At 47.6% G+C, this 20,796-nt stretch overlaps 1 protein-coding gene across 4 annotated transcripts in view; it reads left to right on the top strand.

Moving 5' to 3' along the window:
- The window catches only part of Patj (PATJ crumbs cell polarity complex component), a 273,878-nt gene extending 253,636 nt beyond the window's left edge, over nt 1-20,242 (top strand). For all 4 annotated transcript variants that reach the window (XM_032901821.1, XM_032901815.1, XM_032901812.1 and 1 more), the window contains 2 exons: nt 12,080-12,186; nt 18,566-20,242. In XM_032901821.1, the coding sequence (XP_032757712.1) occupies nt 12,080-12,186; nt 18,566-18,593 (135 nt within the window). In that variant the 3' untranslated portion in view covers nt 18,594-20,242. The remainder of the gene's footprint in view (nt 1-12,079; nt 12,187-18,565) is intronic.
- The last annotated feature ends 554 nt before the right edge of the window (nt 20,243-20,796 follow it).

Here is a 20,796-nt window from a genome sequence, read left to right as displayed (position 1 = left end):
CACGAATGGTTGCCAGCACCCTGCAACTCTTACTGCATGGCAGTCATCAATTAAGGCAGACAATTATTGATCAGCTGGGAGTATTATCCAGAGCAGCAGAGAAATCCAGGAGGAAGTAAAGGCAAAACGTGCTGTTCATTTCCCCTCCCTTGTTGCAGCCCTTCCTTGTCTCTAAGACGCCATGCGGAGAGTGGAGAGGCAGCACACTGGCAGTGGCTTTCTTTAACAAGTGCCCCTAAAATGGACTATAATCACAAGACAGGCAATATAAAATGATTTACAGGTAAAAAGATTAAGTCCCACAGCCAGCACTCAGATAATTCTGACCTTAGAATAGGAAGGTTGAGTGGAAAACCCATGCCGTTTGAGAGAAGTGGTTTGTGGGGTTAAGCTCTGAGAACTCAGTGGTCAAAGTGACAAAGCATTTAGCAAGGTGCACATGGCAGGGGCACAGAACCCTGTCTGTGGTCTCCACAGAGTGGATGCAATAGGCCACATAGTTTTTGGGTGCTCAAATGTCTGCTGAATACCAACAAAGCAGTGCACGGTGAGCCTCAGCCTTGCCTCTCCTCTGTGTGTGTTGGACATTCTGGTCATTATTCCATTCCTGCTACAGATTTCCTTTTGGTTTCCCCGTCCTCCGAGTTCTACTGACCCCTAGAGTCACTTGTTGCAAGCGCACCTCTTCAGTCTCAGCTGCTAGTCACCAGAGGTGTGAGAGCACAGGGCCTCAGTGGGAACCTGAGTAAGAAGAAAGGGCTTTCTCTTAAAGTCTGATATTAGTGATTTTCCTTCACACTGGCTAAATTCATTCAGCTCCACCTTTTACACAAGGAAGCATGACACAAACTGGAGCTAAGGTGTAGCTCAGTGGCAGAGCACTGCATGGCCCGCTCAGCACCCCTTCAGCCTGGCCCCCCAAAGACTACATTTTTAAATTACCTTGGAAGGCATGACACCTCTCAACATGGTGGCTAGGTAGGAGGGTCCAGAGTTGGAAACCACCCTTGGCCTCATAGTGAGTTCAAAGCTACCTTTGCTTACAGAGTAGGTTCAAAGCCAGTCCTGGGGCACTTGAGGTACTGTATTTAAAACAAAAAGTCAAGAAGACTTAGTTTTAGAAGCTGAACTTGGTGACGTATCTATAATACCTCATCTCAGAACGTTGAGGCCAGTGGATCAATCAGTAGTTCAAGGTCAGTCTTGGTACTACAGAAAGTTAGAGCTAAGTCTAGGCTGAAACCTTTTCACACAAAAACAAAGTTCACAAAGGAAAGACTTTATTCTTGCTAAATTGCTTCTGTCAGTGTACTTTTTAAAAATAGTTCTTATAAAGGGCCTAGGAAAATGGCTCAGCAGTTAAGAGCATTGGCTGCTCTTCCAGAGGACATGGTTTCAATTCCCAGCACCCAAGTGGTGCTTCACAGCCTCTGTTAACTCCAGTACCCTCTTCTAGAGAAAGAGTGGGACATGTGGCTCACTAGAAGAGTGCTTGCCTTGGGTTCCGTCATAGTACCACCCATGAGTGAGGGGAAAGCAAGGGGACCACAGGATTAAGCCAGGAAATCTAATGTCCGAGGTGTAGAAGTTGTAAACAGAAACACTTGAGAGAGGGGAAGGGAAGGGGGGGAGAGAGAGGGAGAGGGAGGAAAATTAAAGAAATTTAAAAACCTAAGTCAGTGCACTTATTAAATAATAAAAGAATAATACCTACCTAGACTTTACACTTTCAGGAGAAAAGTACTTGCTAACTATAAAGAGCAAGGCATTTGAATGCCTCTGGCTTTCTTCTTTAAGTCAGTTTTCTGAGAGAATTACTGTATGGTGCACTCTAACAAGTGAGCAAATACCACAGAAGATGCTGTCACACTGCATAGTGTTAAAGTCCCCAGCAGTGGGCACGGAGCTCAGTCTGTCCAAGTGGAGCAGGAGGAAGGGCACCTTGAGAAAAACAGCTCTGAACTAAGGAGAAAACAGGGAGGGTTGCACAGTGGGCAGAGCCCTTGCCATGCAAGCCTGACAACACAAGTTCAAGCCCAGATCCCACAGTGGAAGGAGAGAACCGATGCTTGAAAGGGTCCTCAGAGGCACACACACACTCATGTAAATAATAATAACAAAGTTAAACTGAAGGGGAAATGAGGTCTTGAGCATCCCATGTATCTAACAGTCCTAGAACTTTGAAGTGAATTGCAAAAGATAAAGCTGATCTAATAAAAATATAAAATATATGCTAACTGCATACTCTGGGAAATAAAGTTACTCCATAATCAAGGAGACATTGACATATGGGAAGTAGCAGGCTTAGTAAGAATAGCATTTAGGTAAAAATTAAGTCATGACCTTTGGGAGGTTTTTTTGGGTTTTTTTTTGTTTTGTTTTGTTTTGTTTGTTGTTTTGTTTTTCTGTTTTTGTTTTTGTCTTCTGTTGTTGTTGTTGCTGCTGCTGCTGCTGCTTGGGGACAAGTTCCAGCTGTGTAGCCCAGGCTACCCTCAACATCTAATGTAAACCAAAGAAATCTAGGGCTGGGGATCCCACAGAACCATAGGTGACAGCTTGCCTCATGTGTTGAGAATCAGATAAGAAATGGTGAACGCTAGGGACGAACTTGTTTTCAGTCTGGCCACTCTGGAAAGGCAGAAGTAAAGGATGTCTTCAGATGGCCCCACCCCACCCCCACCCCCATGGAGGGGACTGGAGCTCACAGCTCTGGTTGATCATTGTCTGAGCACTGGCCATACAGAGTCTTATCAGGACGCGGAAATCACCCCTGCCAGGGGCAGTTCTGAGTGCAGGATGTTTGTCTCTCAGACTTAAGATCCTAAAATCCCAGGAGAGAAAGACACAGGGAGAAATCACAAGAGCAAGATGGAGTTTGTCAGGACTACTTCAGGTTACAGCGATGACTGGAGACTTGTAGGTGCCACTGTGGAGCAGGGGGTTGTCAATGGTGTGTCGATTATGTCTCCTGCAAATCTTGAAAAATAACCTCTGTTGTTCTTATCTGGTGCCTTCAGCCTTGAACGGGGAGGTTGCCAGAGGAACATCCTTCAATGATTAACATGTCTACTGTACAGAGTTGAACAGGAATCTGACCCAAAGTTGAAGGTAGCAAAGGAGACGGTGGAATGAAGACATAATGACCAGCTTGCCACGGTCCCGCCCCACATCACAGTACAGGTCTTTGCTAAGCCCCTGCTTCCAGCAAGACCAGCCTTCCCTTCCCTTACACTTTAAACAGATAGAGCCAAAGATCTCGGTGTAGGAAGTCAGAGACGTGGGTGGCCATGACACCTCAGTGGAAGGACCAGATGAGTTACAGGTTTTGTTGTTCACACAAGGCTGTGACTAGGTCATTTAAAAGCTCATCAGCGAGGAGTAAGCAGCAGCTTCTTTAGGAGGCTGAGACAGGGAACTTATCACCAACCCACCTGGGCTGTAGAGTGAGCTCAAGGCCAACCTAGGCTACACAGTCTGTCCACCTTGTTTCAAAACCTAATTAATTAATTCGGTTAAATCAACAAATAGAGTAAAAATATGTTATTTAGGAATCTGGAAGCAAATACTGAAAGAACTTGCCAAAGAGTTGAGATATTGTCAGAGAGATGGAGGGATGGAGGAGTGGAGACTTTAAAGTGCTGTTGGGGGTTCTTACCTCGCCATTTATTTGGTGGTGTCATATGTGGGGTCAGAGGACAGAGCGGTCACTTTCTCCTTCCACCAGTCAGTCCCAGGGATCAAACTCAGGTGGTCAGAGTTGGTGGCCACCTTTATCCACTGAGCCACCTAACCAGCCCCAATTTTGACTCCTTTGTGGGGGGGAGGAGGGGGCGGATTCTCTCTGTGTAGCCCTGGCTGTATTGTAACTCACTCTGTAGACCAGGCTGGCCTCTGCCTCAGAGGCTCTCCTGCTCTGTCTCTTCAGTGCCGAGACTAAAGGCCTGTGCCACCATGTCCAGCCCAAATTTGGCTTTCTTTCTTTTTTTTTTTTTCAAAGATTTATTTATTTCATGTATGTGAGTACACTGTCGCTGTCTTCAGACACACCAGAAGAGGGCATCGGATCCCATTACAGATGGTTGTGAGCCACCATGTGGATGCTGAGAATTGAACTCATGACCTCTGGAAGAGCAATCAGTGCTCTTAACCACTGAGCCATCTCTCCAGCCCTCAATTTTGGCTTTCAAAATTAAGAAACATATGGGTTTTTGTTTTTTTTTTTTGTTGTTTTTTTGAATTGATTGGGTTTTAGTTTTGTGGAGTTTTTTTGGTTGGTTGGTTGTTGGTTGGGTTTTGGTGGGGTTTGTATTGGGTTTGGGGTTTGGTTTTTGGTTTTTTGTTGTTGTGGTTGTTGTTTTTGGAGAAAGCTAAAAAAGCATTTTACTCTGTAGTTCGGGCTATTCATAAATTCACCAGATATTCCAGACTAGTCTTGAACCCACAACAATCCTCCTGCCTCAGTTTCCCAAGTGTGTGGAATATAGGCATGAGCCACCGTGTCAGTTGGCTCCACTTAACCTTGGGCGCCCAGTCAGGTCACTATTTCCAGAGTTTCCCAGAGATTCTGGCTTACTTGGAGTAGGATGTGCCCTAGACCTCAGACGGTGGTAAAGCGCTACAGGTGAGGCTATGCAGGGGCTGAGGCATAGGTGACATTGGGGTTCATGAAGAGGAAGCCACATGAAAGGACAGGAACTGTGGAACAGGCTGGCCGAGTGCACAGAGCCAGTGCCCCTCGAGGTCTGGCAGGTTCCCTCTGCGGAGCACAGCACAGCTCTCCTTACAGAGCTGCTGAAGACTAAGTGGTCACAATGGACAGCGCTCAAAGGTCTCATGTTTCCTTATATTAATTTTATATTTTATATTTCTTTATAATATCTGGGGTCTGAGAATGACGAAATTTCTTTTGGTATCACAGAAACTGTCTTAGGGGGACAACCTGGAGTGCCTGCTTAGCAAACACGAGCCAGGAGACCCTGGTTTTAATCCTTGATACTAGGAAAGTAAAAATTAAATAATCCTCGGAGAAATCCTCAAAGTATTCCGGGTGACGTTGGGGGTTTGAACCACTAGAGGGCGCTGTCTAGCAGCCAGTTTCCCCCCTCTCGCGTGTTACAAGCTAGACCCTTGGACTTATTTGTAAAAATCAGTGTCAGGACAGTCATTGTCAGTGGGCTCTAGATACTTCAAATCATACCAAAGCCAGCCCTAGGCGCCTGTTGCTCTTTGGCATGCCCACCGTCTCAGGGTCCCCTTGGCTGCTCAGTTCGCATGAGCGTCATCTCTGCACATCTGCACCTCTGGATCTAGAGTGCAGGTTAGGTACAGATGCAGGCTGGGTGTGAACGCTGAGTTTTACACTTCGTACCAAGAGATTTGGGCCCTGACAAATTGAACAGCTAAAAGTGTTCCCTAGCAGAGTTGGATGCTCAGGGAAACTCCACTCGGGGAGCACAATGCTTTATAACAGCCCTAAACCTGTGGTCCATGCAGTAAAATCATGCACGAATGAATCAACTAGAAAGTTTATTGAACATAGACTGACCCACTGCTGAACAGAATGCTGGAGTTGAGTTCATCTTTGTTTTGTAAGTCGTTTAGTGTCCCCGTAGCTATAGCACAAACCAGTGTGTCTGATGAAATAACACTTTCTCAAGGAGAATGGCTCGAGAGGTGAACTCCAATAAAGGAGCCGAAGGAACTGCAAGTTGAGAGAGAGATTCCACTGTCTGGGGAACCACAGTGAAAGAACAAGGCGTTTGGAGGGGGAAACACAGAGTGAGATGTGAGCGCAGTGGGAGGGGGAAACACACATTGGCCAGAAAGCTCTGTGGGAGGGGGAAACACAGAGTGAGGTGTGAGTGCGGTGGGAGGGGGGAACACACCCTGACAGAGAGCAGTGGGAGGGGGGAACATGGTTATTGGCTCGTTTTCCAACTCTGTGGATATCGCTGACTGTTGCTTAGGCCTGGGAAACAGAGCGGCTTCTTTTGTAGCCTTCCTGTCCTGCAGCTGGCTGTCCTTGGGTAGCTGAATCCTCCCCTCCTCTTCCGTCGGGTTGGTAGCCTCCCAGGTCGAGGGTGGGCGGGCCTCTGTACCCGGGTCCTTCTGTAAGTGGGTCTCCTCTGCTTCCATAGCTGCTGGTGTTCTCCTCGCCGCTGTCGCTGTCTGGGTCTCCTCTCGGAAGAACAGGTCTTCCTACCTCTTCCTTCTTATTGGTAGTTTGGGGTAGGGAGATTTCATATGTCTTGGTCTTTTCAGCCTTGAAGAAGTTGGAATTCTTCCTTCAGGCCGCTGGGCTGCTCTGACTCGGGCCTGTAATTACTAAGTGTTTAATAATAACTGCACCTGGGGGGATACAAAATACTTCTATTAGACTGTGGTGAAAAATCTTAAATGTTGCAATCACTAGGTAAGGCAGCTCAACTAGATTCATACCTGTCCCCCAGCAGTCCTGTGCCTGGCCACCCGCCCTGACCACTTGTGCATCTCCAGAACCAGGGTGCCTAACAAGAAGCACGAGTGTAAAGCACACCCATTTCTGACCAGGTTGATGCTCTGAAGGGCTGGGACTGAGCAGGATGACATCAGCCATATTTCCCAACTGTCCTTTTCCTCTGGGGAAAGGCGGGAAAGGTTCCAGTCCACAGAAGGCAGAAGGGCAGACCATAGATCCCAGGGTGGGATTGTCACCAAACCTAGGAGTCACAGCACGCACTCGTGCACAGTAAGCCAATCCAAAGAACCACATTAATAGCATAAAGCAGGAAAGGGAGATTTTTTCAGTGTGTCCCGCTTTGGACAGAGACCCAGCGACCACACACACACACAGTATCCATCTTAAGGTCTTGAAGTAAGACTGAAGCTTAAAGAAAGGGCCAAGGACATGTGCATCTAAGCAGTCCTGGTTCAAGGCCTTTTCCGCCACCACTGACCTTCATTGTCTAGACTTCACCTCATCCTTCAAGGTGTTAGAACTGTGTGGTGTCTCTCCTTAAGACAGGCTCTCCCTATAGCTGCCACCTTTTCCCTCTCCCAGCATAAGCGTCCCAGGAAATATCTGAATTGTTGGTGTTCCTTGTCTCAACAGTGTGACAGATGAAGAGACACGGTGTCTCTTAGACTACCTTCAGTTCTACCACGCCAGTTACATAGGCTTTCCCCTATCCAGGCCAGGGAACCCAGAGGCTAGAACTCCTGAAGTTGCAGAGACCACGGTATCCCCCACACCCCGATCTCATTAAGGGCCTCTAGCCCTGTCACTTTCCACTTTGACTGTCACTGGGTCCTGCTGCTCCTCACAGGACACTGCACACCTCCCTAAGGGCAGGACCACTTCTTTCCCTTGTTTTCCCGAGTCCCATCCCTGTTCTCAGAACCCAGTGAGGCTGAAAACAACAAGTCCAAGATTTACCTGATAAAATCTTATTTTCTGCCCTCTTGTTGGCCTCCCCTTCATCCCCCAAAAGACCCTGGCTTACTTACCTCAGACCATAGTCCCAGTCCCTGGTGTTCAGAGGCAAGGCTGAGCAGGACACCTAGGTCCCACCTCAGTGTTGAACTTGTACACCACTGACCTAATCCTTAGAGAGTAGCTCCTCCCATTCCCAAGCCAAGCCCCAGGGAAGGTTTAGCCACTACCTATCAAGTTACTTGGTCAGTCGCTCCTCCTTCAGGTGGCAGATTTGCTGTCCTTCATATTTAACACTTAGACTGAGGGTTCCACTCCTACAAGAGTGGAAGGAAGGTTCTGGGTGATTCCTGAGAAGCCCTTTTAATTTTAGAGCTGGTTGCAGGGAGGAAACTGCAGGACTTTTTTATATTTTCTAGCTAGATGGTAAAGCTTTATGACGAGTATAACCGGACTGTAACTGGGGAGACAGCTATGTCTGGAAATTAAATTCTGGAGCTCCTTTTCCCTCATGCCCCGTGATTGCTTCCTGACATCTGATTAAGGAGTACTAGATTCTAACCAGACACAGTGGTGGCCTCTGCCTGTAATCCCAGCACTCTAGAAGCTGTGGCAGGATGGCTGGGAGTTTCAGGCTAGCCTGGGCTACAAAGTGATCTGCACAGTCTCCGGGGGAGAGGGAGGGCTGGGTGTAGTAGTGTATGCCTGTAGTACTAGCACCTGGGAGGCAGAGACAGGTTGATCTCTGAATTCTAGGCTAGCCAGGGCTAGGAAGGAAACAAGGGAGACACAGGCAATGTTTAGTGGCATTTCTGGTTCTGTCCAATAGGGCATGATGTAGTCCCGTGAGCATATCCTGTGGTAAGCAGCATGTGTGTCTTTTTCGTGAGGTCCCCGTGTGCCATTCTGCCCCATAAGCATTCGCTTCTGAGAGAAGCTCTGGCTCGTAGGAAGACTAATAGACTAGGCTAGCCTCTTCCCACAAAGCCTGGTCCTGGTGGCTCACACCTACCCTATACTCCCAGCACTCAGAAGGCTGAGGCAGGAGGATCATTTCAAGATCAGCCTAGACTACATACAAGACCCTGCCTTACCTCCTCCTCCCCATCAAATCCAGAAGGAGACGGGGGCAGCGGTGAGGCCAGGAAAGGATCTTTATTAAATAAGCAGAGTGATCCCACGGGGAGCAACCATGACCCCAGAACCTAGTGTCAGCTGCTGACAGCAGTCCCGGGCACACAGCGGAGAGACAAAGGGAGGCTCGGAGTTTCCGGGTAGGATTCCAGGTCGTCTTGGTCTGGCCGTCCTCTAGTTGATCATTACCTTAGGTCATTTTCTCAGGATTGGCAATGCAGAGTTACGCTGGTGCTAAGAAGGTTGCTGAACTCTACCCTTTGCCTTAAAACGTTGTCAGGCAAGCCTGTTGTCCCTGAGGTCCAAGTCACTTTAAGTGAGAAACACTCACGGAAGGAAAAGAAACAAGAGGGAGTCGTAAACAAAACACAGGGTTGGTGAGACGGCTCAGCAGCTAGAGGGACTTGCTTCCAAGCCTCTCAACCGGAGTTCAAAGCTGGGATTCCACATGGCAGGAGGAGAGGACTGATTCCCCACAGGTTGACCTCTGACCTCCAAACATGTACTGTGGCACATACAGGCCCATACTGCCCCAACATACACACACTCACACACACACTCTAAACAAACGTAAAAAGAAAACTTCAGGGCTTAGCAGTTAAGAAAGCACTGACTGCTCTTCCAGAGGACCAGGGTTCAATTCCGAGCATCCACGTGGCACAGATGTTTGTAATTTCAGTTCCAGGGAACCCAATACCCTCAACACAAGACACATGAGGTAAAACACCAGTGCTCATAGAATAAAAATAAATCATTTGGGAAAAAAAAGTAAAATTCAAAATGGTGTTAGCTTGGTCAGTGACTGGACCTTCTCTGTCATGACTCTGTCCTGTGGAATGGAGCGTACCTGTTAGATCCTCCCTAAAGGACAGAAACCTGTCTCCACATACTCACCTCAGTCTCTCTGCCCCTGTGAAAGCTTCACTTCAGACCCTTTCATTCCATTCAGGGTTCTCCCATAGTTCTCCATTCTGGAGCTTTATCCTGCTGCTCATGGAGCCACAGCCGAGATGGGAATCAATCAACGGCCACAAAAACACGCACCATCACAGTCCCTGAGAGACAAACAGGTTGAAAATGCAGAAGAAAACAGGAAAAATTAACTTAAGCAGGGGCCTAGAGAAGGTCACACAAGGAGCAGGCTGACGGCTAAATTGGTTTGTGTAGAGAGTCCCAGGGAGAAAACTAGAAGGTTGAGAGGAGTGGTGTCGGGTGGGGGTGGGGTACTGCACATGCTTAGAATCTTCTCCCAAGAACAGAGGGGCAGTGATGGAAGGTTTCCAGCAGGAGCGTGCCTTCGTGTATCTGGGAAGATGACTGGGGATGGTAAAAGAGATTAGAGGACAAGGGAACCGGGTTGGACCTGGTGGAGTAGCACTCAGTCAGGAGCAGGAGCTACTAGGAGGCTGTTCAGACTGAGCACCTCAGTGCCTGTCTCAGGTGACAGGTTCCAGCCACAACAGGTTCTCAGTGTTATACCTTCTTAGTTCATAATGGGGGAGCTGGAGGTGTAATTTGCTAATAAGGGGAAAATGAAAGGAAAAGTCAATTGAACAGGGGAAGTGGGTTTTCGGGTCAAGAGTTTGCAGAGGAAGTAGGTCGGGGGTACATGATGCGTGTGTGCTCTGAGAATGGAACCTGGGGCCCTACACATGCTAGGCATGCCTTCTGCTGCTGACCTACACCCCCAGTCCAAACTTGGATTCGTTGTCCTAGTTTTGATAAGCTGAGAGATGTCAAAATGCAAATCCCAAATTGGTGACTGGGCAGAGCACAGTTGCTGAATTATATGCACACCATTGGGACTTAAGGCCAGGGGATGGATGACGTCACTTGACTCTGACGTCACCTCCTCTGAGCCAGGAGGTGAGCAGAGATAGCAGAGAGCAGACCCTACCAGCAGTGGGAAGTCAGGAGTATGTGGGTCATGGAGGCCCAGGCTGTGGGAAAGCTGGACTGGAATGTTTGTGAAGACTGAGCCGGCAGTGTCTGCTGAGGCTCTAGGCTATGTACGACAGCCAGGCCTGCACACTACTGGAAGAAGAGACGCGTGGTCTGGAAGGGAGCTAATCTTTCCTCCTTAGGCTTTCATGCTGTGATCTCCCCACTCAGTTGACTATGCTTCCCGTGACTGTATTTCTGGAACACTCTGCGCTTGCTATAACTGTTCTCGCTATACTGGCATGATCCCTAAACGCTTCCTGAGCCCTCCTCCGGCCCACTGCCTTTCTCCTGCTTTACAGTACAGACAGCTCTTTCACAGTTGAGACATGTGTGCCCTCTGTTGGTCTGTTCTGGAACTGCGTCAGATCAAGTTTCCCTGCACTCCTGCAGGCACATTCCTCTCAGGATCTGTGCAGTGTGACAGTCAGCCCTCCAGATCTCTGGGCTCTGGGGTGGGGGTGGGGGTGGGACAGCTGGCAGGACAATGAGGTCAGAATGCTGAACATAGGGGAATGTTAGGAGAGATGCCACAGGGCAGGACACCTTGAAGGTCAGAGGGAGGACCTCAGCTTGTGGCCCCACAGCATCTAGATCTCCACAGATGGCTTCGGGCCATCAGGAGTAATCTGCTGCTTGAGAAAAGTGAGGCTGGGCAGCCAGTGAGACGGCTCCTGTAGAACTCCACACAAGACGACTGTGGGTCAGCCCGCAGCCCTAGGAGGACTGTGGGCTTCGAGACAGAGAAGTCAAGGATAGCACCAACCAACCTTGCCTTGTGAACCCACAGGACAGGTCACGGTCATCTGGGATGTAGATAGCTGCAAGAGCACAGGCTGTGGGGCAGAGGGAGGGCTGGGGACGCGTTAGCTATGGCCCTGATGAACGTCCCTGGACTTGGAGGAAGGATTTGGAGTGAGGTAGGGGGATTGTCCTCCTGGATGGTATTGAAGTTAATAGCGTGAGACCCAGTGTGGATGAAGATGGCCAGGAACTTGGGAGCTGGTCCTGCCACACTGCAAGGAGTCTAAGAGAGGAAGGCAGGGTCAGAAGGTACAAGAGTCTGTGCGTGGGCTGGCGGCACAGGCCTGTGATTCCAGCAGCTACTGGGAGGCTGAAGAATGAGGGCCAGCGTTCACAGACACCCTCTGCAGCTTAGTAAGACCCTGCCCCAAAATAGGGCTTTAGAAAGGAAGGTCTGGACACATGGGTGAGTGACAGCACTCGCTAGGAGACTCGGCATTCAGTCTCCAGTTCCACAAAAGGATAAAGAAGGGGCGGGAGAGGCAGCATTCACTGGAAGTCAAATGAAGGAAATAGTTTAAGAGAAAAAACATGGAAGTGTACACGGAAGCCCCAGCACTGGGGAGGGCACGTCGTGAATACTGAGAGTTTAGCCAGTGAGCCTCTGTCTCGGGAAGTGAGGGAGGACAAAGTGAGGAAGAGAAAGAGAAAGGGGAGTGAGGGAAAGGGAAGGAATGATCTGTCTGCCCAGTTCTCTGTGCAGGTTGGATGAGGCTTAGAGTACTGTAGCCATGGTTTCTCCAGTATTCTTGCAGCGGACAGTAAAATGCCTGTCATTCCCTCTCACAGGTTGTGGCAGACACCAACATCAGCGCCATAGCGACTCAGCTTGAAATGATGTCTGCAGGCTCCCAGCTTGGCTCTCCCACTGCTGACCGACATCCGCAAGACCCGGAGTGAGTATTCTAATCAGAGTGGGCCTAGCGCCTGAGCTCCAGGTTCAGGTGTATGTGATCCCACAGTGGAGGGATGCACATGCTAAGTTCTCCTGACCTGATGGGTCTGACAGTGCCAGGGCGCTCCATTTCACACAAGGCTCTGTTCCACCACAAGATCCCTCAGAGACCACAGTAGGGCCTGCACTCACTGCTTCTCATTGCCTCGACACAGGCCTGTGCCCTCTGTCCTAAGAAACTGCAGGTTTATAGCCCAGGTCCACCCTGCTCTAAGATGCAAGGAGTCACATTTTCTTACCTCACTGAGTTAAAGCCTTATTCTGAGGTGAAATCTTAGTGTCCCCTTGGAGAGCATGTGTCATTACAGTAGGCATTGCCAAGTTGTTCATTAAAGCAATGTTTCTGGAGCTAAACTGATGCAAAACCAAAGAACAGGAGGCCAGTGGGATGGTTCATTGGGTAAAGGCACTCAGCACCCAGTCTGATGACCTGAGTTTGGTTCCTGGGACCCACATAGAGGAAGGAGAGAACCAACTTCACAAGCTATCCGCCCTGAACTCTACTTGCCTGTGTATACACCTGCACACGCACTCCATGACACTGTCTGTGGAGACTCTGAGGAGATATTCCCCAGCAGAATCAAGACTCCAGTATTTGCAGGTTCCCTAGGGTTATTCTACAGACTGGCAGAGAGCAGCCGCACTCTGAGAAGTGCTGCCTGTCAGCACCTGTCATAGTGTGTGCTCAGTGAATGCTACTGGTTAATGGTTCACGTAAGAATCTGAGATCACAGCCGTCCATAAGGGACATGATTAGGGGGCTGTGTGTGTGGGGTCATGGTTTATCAGCCTAAGTGATACTTTTGTGTGTGTTTTCTTGAAGAAAAAATATAAACTTTTCCTACTTTTTCCCCTCATGATACATGTCATCAGATATGACAGAATACAAACAGAGCACATTCAAACTACCACAGCTCTTTAAATCAAAATCAGGGTGGGGAGAGGAGGGCTGTGTTCAGTTGGTAGAGTAGCGTTCTTGATTTATAGACAAGCCTGGGTATGTGATACCCTGTCTCTCAAAAAAGAAACAAGGGAGGGAGGGAGGGAGGTAAAGAAAAGTCAGGGTGGCACAGAAGCTCACCCGTGTTGTCCCAGCACTCAACTGATGCAGGAGTGCTGTAAGGCCGGCCACCCTGAGCTACATGATGACACAGAATAAAGCCCAGGTCTTTACAGAAGAGTGGCGCTGCCCTTGTCATTAGATCCTTTTGCTCTAACTCCACAGCTTCCTGCTGGACACCGCCAGCACAAGCAAGCCCACAGCTAAAATCTGAATGTCTTTTAAAAAAAACCAGTCTCTGGGGCTGGAGAGATGGCTCAGCAGTTAAGAGCTCTTCCAGAGGACCCAAGTTCAATTCCCAGCATCCACATGGCAGCTCACAGCTGTCTGTAATTTAATCCCAGCACTGGGGAGCAGAGGCAGTACTCTGAGTTTGAGGCTGGCCTAGTCTATATAATGAGTTCTAAAACAACCAGAGCTATATAATATAGAGATAGGAAGGAGGAGGGGAGGGGAGGGGGGATGAGAAGAGAGAAGAGGAGGAGGAGAGGAGAGGAGAGGAGAGGAGAGGAGAGGAGAGGAGAGAGGAGAGCAGAGCAGTGACTGTTAAGGCAGGGCTGGGCTGGAGAAAGTAGCTCAGAGGTTAAGGGCACATACTGTTCTGTGAAAGAACCTAGGTTCAGTTCCCAGCACCCGTGTCAATCAATGTCACAGACACCTGTAACTCCAGTTCCAAGGGACCCAACACCCTTCTCTTGACTCCACAGGAATCTACATTCCCATGCATATACCCTCCCTAAACACAGAGAAACACACACGTTATTATAAACCATAACAACCATACACACACATATTATAAAAAAAAGTAAAAATAATTTTCAAAAAGAAATATTAAGGTATTGTGAGATAAATTGACATGACCCAGATGACATATGCTCCCAATTGGCAGTGGCCCAGGTATGCAGGCACTTAAAGGAGACTAGTTCTGTGTTTGAGCTGTCACCTCAGTTTCCTTCCCAGTGTCCTTGGCAACAAGGGTTATGTCTGCAAAAGCAGCCAGAATCCAGCTCATGTCCCCCTGGGCCACCACTGAGCATGCTCGCGAGGCCACAGTAAGTCGAACTTACTCATGGCATCATGACCACCCCATGTAAGAACAATTCATTAAAGAGCATCTCTCTAAGGCCAAGCGCTGTACTGGTGCTGAGTTCTGAGGATTCAAACAGAAATGTCTGTAAAGATGTAGCCCTACCTAGCTGTAAGGGAAAGCGCATCTGTAAACCCTGACTGTGGGAGGGCTGGTAAGGGTAGTTAGGGTCAGGGAGAGCCAGTTGCCGAAAGCCCAACTTGGGGCAGGGGGATAATTGGTGAAGCTAATGATGAGTTTGGAAAGAATTGGGCTAAGCTGGGTCATATTCAAAACCATCCACAATTTGTTCAGCACAGACTATAGCAGTTCCTGTAGACAACTACTGTGCCCAAACATGGCATCAACAAGCAGTGACTATTAGTGTCAGCCAGAGGGAAACCCACCCAAAAAGAAGTTAGGCAGAGTTGCAGGGGAGATCTAATCAGAACAGCAGAATGGAAGGTCACATACCCCATTCTCAAAGGAAAAGAGACCCTCCCTCCACAGGTCACACAGTAGGGATGGGATTGCGGACTTGAATCAGCATGCCTAGCTTGGTTTTGGTTCTTTTGTTTTTGTTTTTGTTTTGTTTTGTTTTTCAAGACAGGGCACACACACATTACCTGGCTAGAATAAGCTAGCCTGCCTGCCTGCCTGCCTGCCTGCCTGCCTGCCTTCCTTCCTTCCTTCCTTCCTTCCTTCCTTCCTCCCTTCCATCCTTCCTTCCTTCCTTCCTTCCTTTCTTGTGACACCTACCTAAAATTTAAAGTTTCTGAATCTAAAATAAGAAAAGAAAACAATTTCAGGCTCTGACCCATGGCCCACTTACAGCCATCAGTCTTGCCGGAAGAGTGCTCCCAGGACTGAGATGGCTCCGTTGCTAAAGGCCCTTGCCCTCCTCTCTCTCTCTCTCTCTCTCTCTCTCTCTCTCTCTCTCTCTCTCTCTCTCTCTCTCTCTCTCTCTCAGATATTCTGAAAGCATATTCCAGTGCAAGTAATCAAGCAGCCATTATTACTGGCCCTGTAGCATCGGAGGCTGCTGAGCCTTTCTCTTTCACATTTTACTCTTCACATTCAGCCAGGATAAGTCAGATGTCTGCACCCCTCCCCCAAGCTTGTTTAGAAGTGACTATGACGTCGTTTCTCCGGCAGGCACACATAACCCACTGGACACTCCCCTCAGAATCTTTCTTCTCAGGCTTCTGGAGCCGGGAACATGGGGTGTAGGTTTATACATGGAACTTGCTATGAGTGCTTCTCTTCCTTAACTAAAAGATTATTTAACATAGCCCGTAGTGATTCTTCACCACTCCAGGAAAATGGCCAGTCACAGGTGCTGTCAGCACATAGAAATCGAGGGGCGCATCCAGACAGCGGACTGTTAGGGTGCGCCCAGCCAGGTGCCTGCTGGTTGAAAACTTCACATCATGAGCTGGAAGGATGGCTCAGGAGTTAAGAATGTGCGCTGACCTTGCAGAGCTTGGCCCCAGCACCTATGTCCCCATCCCAGGCAGCTCATAACTGCCTGGGGCTGTGTCTGCAGGGAAGTGTGGTAACTCTGGACTCTGGCCACCCTCAGGCACCAGCAAGCATGTGTCATACCTATACCCAGGCACACAGTTTTTAAAAATAAGTCTTAAAAAGGAACTTTAAAGTCAAAGGTCCCTGAGGTCTTAGTCCTCTCAGCAACCAACAAGAAATAGGCCTACTTAGAAGGCAGACATGGGTGATCTCTGGTCTCTGGGGCCAGCCTGGCCTACATAGTGAGTTGTACATCATGGAGTTTAGACTGAATATGCCTTATCTGAAGTACTTCAGAACAGCAGTATTTTGGATTTGGGATATTTTATTTGGATCATAGGATATTTACATATATGGAAGGAAATTTATTCAAGCTTCATATTTATTTTATTTATATGCACACACATGTATATAAAACAAGATAATTTCATATTATATTTCTGGTAATTTTCTCATGAGCAGATTTGTAGCATAAAATTTTCCACTTTGAATATCATGCCACAGCAGATTTTTTTCAGATTTGGAAATTATTTTTGTTATTCCTGATTAGGGATGCTTAGCTGCAATAAATGGCTATATTACAGTGTCTGGCCAAGCTGGGACACACAGTGGGTAAACACAGCTTACATGGAAGCCCCCGAGTCATTCATTCCCCAGTTTTCCTCTTTCATTCACAAGTGCCACGCTGATGACTCGGAATAGACGGTTCGGATGATGATGGCAAGTGTTCCCAGTGTGCTGCAGCTCGGTGTCCATCAGTACCTGGGCAGGAAGTCATCCTTGCCCACAGTACAGACGTTAAGGACGGACTGGGCTATATGACTAATTAATAATTATTATCATGCAGCTTCTTTCCCCCTCCCTAGTTAGACCTGGACATACATATTTTATCATAAAGGAATTCACAAGTTCGTGGGTTCACAATTCTGGATCATGGCTCAGGCACCTCAGGCCTTTGTGCCATGGGGTGACATTGGTCTGAAGGGACTCGGAAGCCTCTTGGCTCAGTTTCCCTCAGAGCCTGGGCCGGACTCCATGCCTGTGGAGTCTCAGCTGTCTCCAAGAACTAGCTTTCACTGGATTCAGAGCTACCGAAAGATGGGGAAAACTTTCTGCCAATCATTTGCTAGGCTTTTTCTTTTCTCCCTTCCTTCCTTCCTTCCTTCCTTCCTTCCTTCCTTCCTTCCTTCCTTCCTTCCTTCCTCCTTCCTTCCTTTCCTTCATTGTTTATTTATTTATTGTTGTTATTGGTTTTTTGTTGTTTTGGTTTTTATTTGCTGGAACAGGGTTTCTTTATGTAGCCTTGCTGTCCTGGAACTTACTTCTTAGACAGGCTGACGTCAAACTCAGAGACCCACTGGCCTCCATCTCCAGAGCGTAGGGGTTAAAGCCTCAGGCCACCACACCTGGCCTTTCCTTCCCATTTCAACCCCAGGGGTTTCCACGGACACCCACAGTTTCAGACTCTTACTTTAGAATGAGAGCTGCCTTCTGTTTGTTCATGCCTTGTTTGTTTGTTTTCTTTTCTCTGAGACAGGGCGTCTCTGTGTAGCCCTGGCTGTCCTGGAACTCCCTCTGTAGACCAGGCTGGCCTCAAACGCAGACATTCTCCTGCCTCTGCCTCCCGAGTGCTGGGATCAAAGGCGCGCACCACCTAGCTGTTCTGTGCCATTTTGAGGTCCACCATAATGACGAAATAGAATTCACTTAGAAACCTCGGGATTGGTCAGGTGAGAATGAAGGCACTGAATCAAGCATATAGCATCCCTAAGATGTCAATAATAACTCAGCTGTTTAAGGTGACAGTGCTGAGACCTTAATGAAGCAGTGACATCCTTATATATGGATGGCATTGATTGTAAGGCTAACACTGGATTCAGTTCTACCTAGATATTATATTTCTGTGAATATGGCATGCCACCCAGTCCCATTTAACTCTGAGTATTGACCAAAGTTCTGCTTCTGTGAAGAAAACTGTGACAACTGGTAATCCCTACCAGTGAGTTAGATGATTTATACTTTACTGTTAAGCCGTTATTATTCAAACAACAGTATACTATATTTTTCTTATTGTAAAATATTGCTTAAACCAAGCGTGGTGGCACAGACCATTAATCTCAGCACTCAGGAAGCAAAGTCAGACAAATTTCTGCGAGTTCAAGACCACCCTAGTCCACATATCAAGCTCTATGCCAGCCAGGGTTACATAGTCTAAGGAAATAAAAAAAGCTTAACATCCAAACATAATGGTGCATACCAACAATCTCAACCCTCAGGAGACAAATTTAGGAGAGTTCCTATAAATTCAAGGCCATCCTGGTCTACATATCAAGTTCTAGATCAGCCAGGGCTAAATAGTGACCCTTCCTCAAAATAAATCAACCAAAAAAAATTGCCTATAAAAAATTAAAGTTTTTTTAAAGAAGATTTATGTATTTATTTCATGTATGTGAGTACACTGTAGCTGTCTTCAGACTCACCAGAAGAGGGCATCGGATCCCATTACAGATGGTTGTGAGCCACCATGTGGTTGCTGGAATTGAACTCAGGACCTCTGGAAGAGCAGTCAGTGCTCTTAACCGCTGAGCCCTGTCTCCAGCCCGGTAGCAGTTTTAATATTGATTTAATCTGCTTAGCACTAGGTTAAGCTGGACTGTTTCCTGTTCATAGGGAGCTGCTGCAGAGGACCGCCAATTAAAGCGAGGTGAGCAGCTCTTCAGTGGTGTTACCCGGAAGGCGTTACCCGGAAGGCATGACCCATGAGCAAGCTGTCTCCATTCTAAAGCAGCAGGGAGGGGCCGTGGCCCTGCCTGCTGCTGCCGTGAGCTACGGGTCCTGATCTTCATGACACACTTTTTAACGAGAATACAGCAGAATTATGCGGCTTCCGGTTGGGATGACAAGTTGCCTCGGCTCAAACCCAGTATCATCATTGGCTCTGATTCTGTTTACAGAAACTGGAGCTGCGGTCTCTGCTTCCTACTCACATCCCCGGTTCCCACAGAGGCTTAACTGCAAACTCCTGTGGTTTCATCTAATGAGTAGAAACAAAGGTTTAGCTTGTCATCTTAACTCGTGATTTACTTATGCTAATTTGCCTCTTCAAATAAACCAGAAAACATTAGCAGTGTAATTAACTTCCTCGCAATGAACTATTCATATGCTGCGCTGGGAATTACAGCAGACTGTTCTGTGTGACTCAGTCAAGTGGACCTCCCGTCCCTGTCTCCCGATAGATCTGTATGTTAGCCATTGGTGATTCTGAGGAGTCCATTTACAGCTCTGTAAGCTACTCACCATCCTAATAGGCTTTGTTTCTGAGTTTGACAGTGCACACTCCACAGGAACAAGTAGCCCTCCTGTTTGTGTTCTGTCCACGCTAGCTCACATTACTGGGAAGCTACTGGGAATGAAGGGCATCTTAGCAGGTCAGAGTCACCCGTTCCCAACCCCTGTAGACGCAGGCGAGGAGGTGGAAACCCTGGACCACACTGCAGCGATAAGCAAGTTTGAGCGGCCTCAGCCCTATTGGAAGCAAGTTAAAAGTTTGGTTTGCCTCTCCTTCACCTTCATACCAGTCTGCAGAAGGGCTCAGCCTGCAGCAGCTGTGTGCAGCCCTTGAACATAAAGGAACTGAGCAAATGCCCTGGGAATCAGACACGGAAGTGCTTAGCCCGAGTTTCCCAGTCTCCGCTTCCTATTGGCTGAAGTTCTGTAGCTAAAACAGCAACTGTGGCCGAAGGGTAAGAGTGCTTGTAGAGTGAAAGGGGCTGGGAAGGGAGATGCTGAGAACAAAGGAAAGTGCCATGAAGGGTGAGTACAGGGTCAGCAGTAGACATAGTTTAGCATCCTAGAACTATAACTCAGTGCGGCAGATTGCTCAGCAATTACCCGGAGTTTAATGGGCCCTAATTTAAAATGTTATTTAACTAGTGAGGATGTTAACTGAGGTTCCCTTTGAGTAGATGTACTCACACAGTGCACGGACTCTTGTTGAGATATTTTTCGTGCTATTAGAAAGTGCAGAATGCCTCACTTTTATGCTGACAGTGTATTGCAGTGACCGGCATTAAGGTTTTTTGAGATTCTATAAGTTTTTTTTAGAATTTATAATGTATCTAAGATACATGGTTTGGTTAGCATCTCATCCCCAGTTCATGAGAAGCCACCAACCTCAGTATCCTGTGTGAATGGTACCCAAAAGAAGACCTCAAGCAGCAGAAACCAAATGAAGCCCAAATGAAAGTGCACCTTAAACAATGAAGATAGTGACATTAATGCTTTCCAAGTGGGATCCCGCTCACTTTTGATGGAATGGAATGGCGTTAAATACACATTTTGAAATAACGTGTTGTTTTGTCTTTATTTATACATCATCCGTTTAGGGGATGCCACTCGAAGTCTATTAATGTAGTAACTGATACTTGATGCATCGAGTTCCTCAGGGACCCAGTGAGTAATTGCTGTGCCCGAAATGGTGTGATCCCTTCAGAGCTTCCTACACACCGAGAATGCCACAATTGACAAGAGGAATTTTCTAAAAATTACACATACTACATTTTTGGCCCTTTAATCCTAGTATTAGTGTCGTTAATTGGAGTGAGCCCAACAGTAAGTGAACTAGAAAACTAAAAGTTCAGAGTGGTTTTCATGTAGATGTTTCTAAAGGTTCTGAATAAAGCAGCTGCCTAAGGAGCAAGAAGAGACGCGGTTGGTGCTGTCCACATTTTATCTCTGTGTCTAACTTTATTTTGTCCAGTGTCCTGTTACAATGCAGAAATCTGGGCTGAGGGTGATAGAGCGCCCTCTTCTGACTTCGGAGGGTATTGCGTACACATGAACTTTGTTTCCTTTTCTTTATTTTCTTATAAAGGCTAACATTTAGTTGGGGCTGGTTTACA

This window comes from Rattus rattus, chromosome 1 (assembly GCF_011064425.1).
Source record: "Rattus rattus isolate New Zealand chromosome 1, Rrattus_CSIRO_v1, whole genome shotgun sequence".
Taxonomy (NCBI): domain Eukaryota; kingdom Metazoa; phylum Chordata; class Mammalia; order Rodentia; family Muridae; genus Rattus; species Rattus rattus.
Note: the sequence above shows the minus strand (reverse complement) of the source record. Positions and strands in the feature narration are given on the sequence as shown.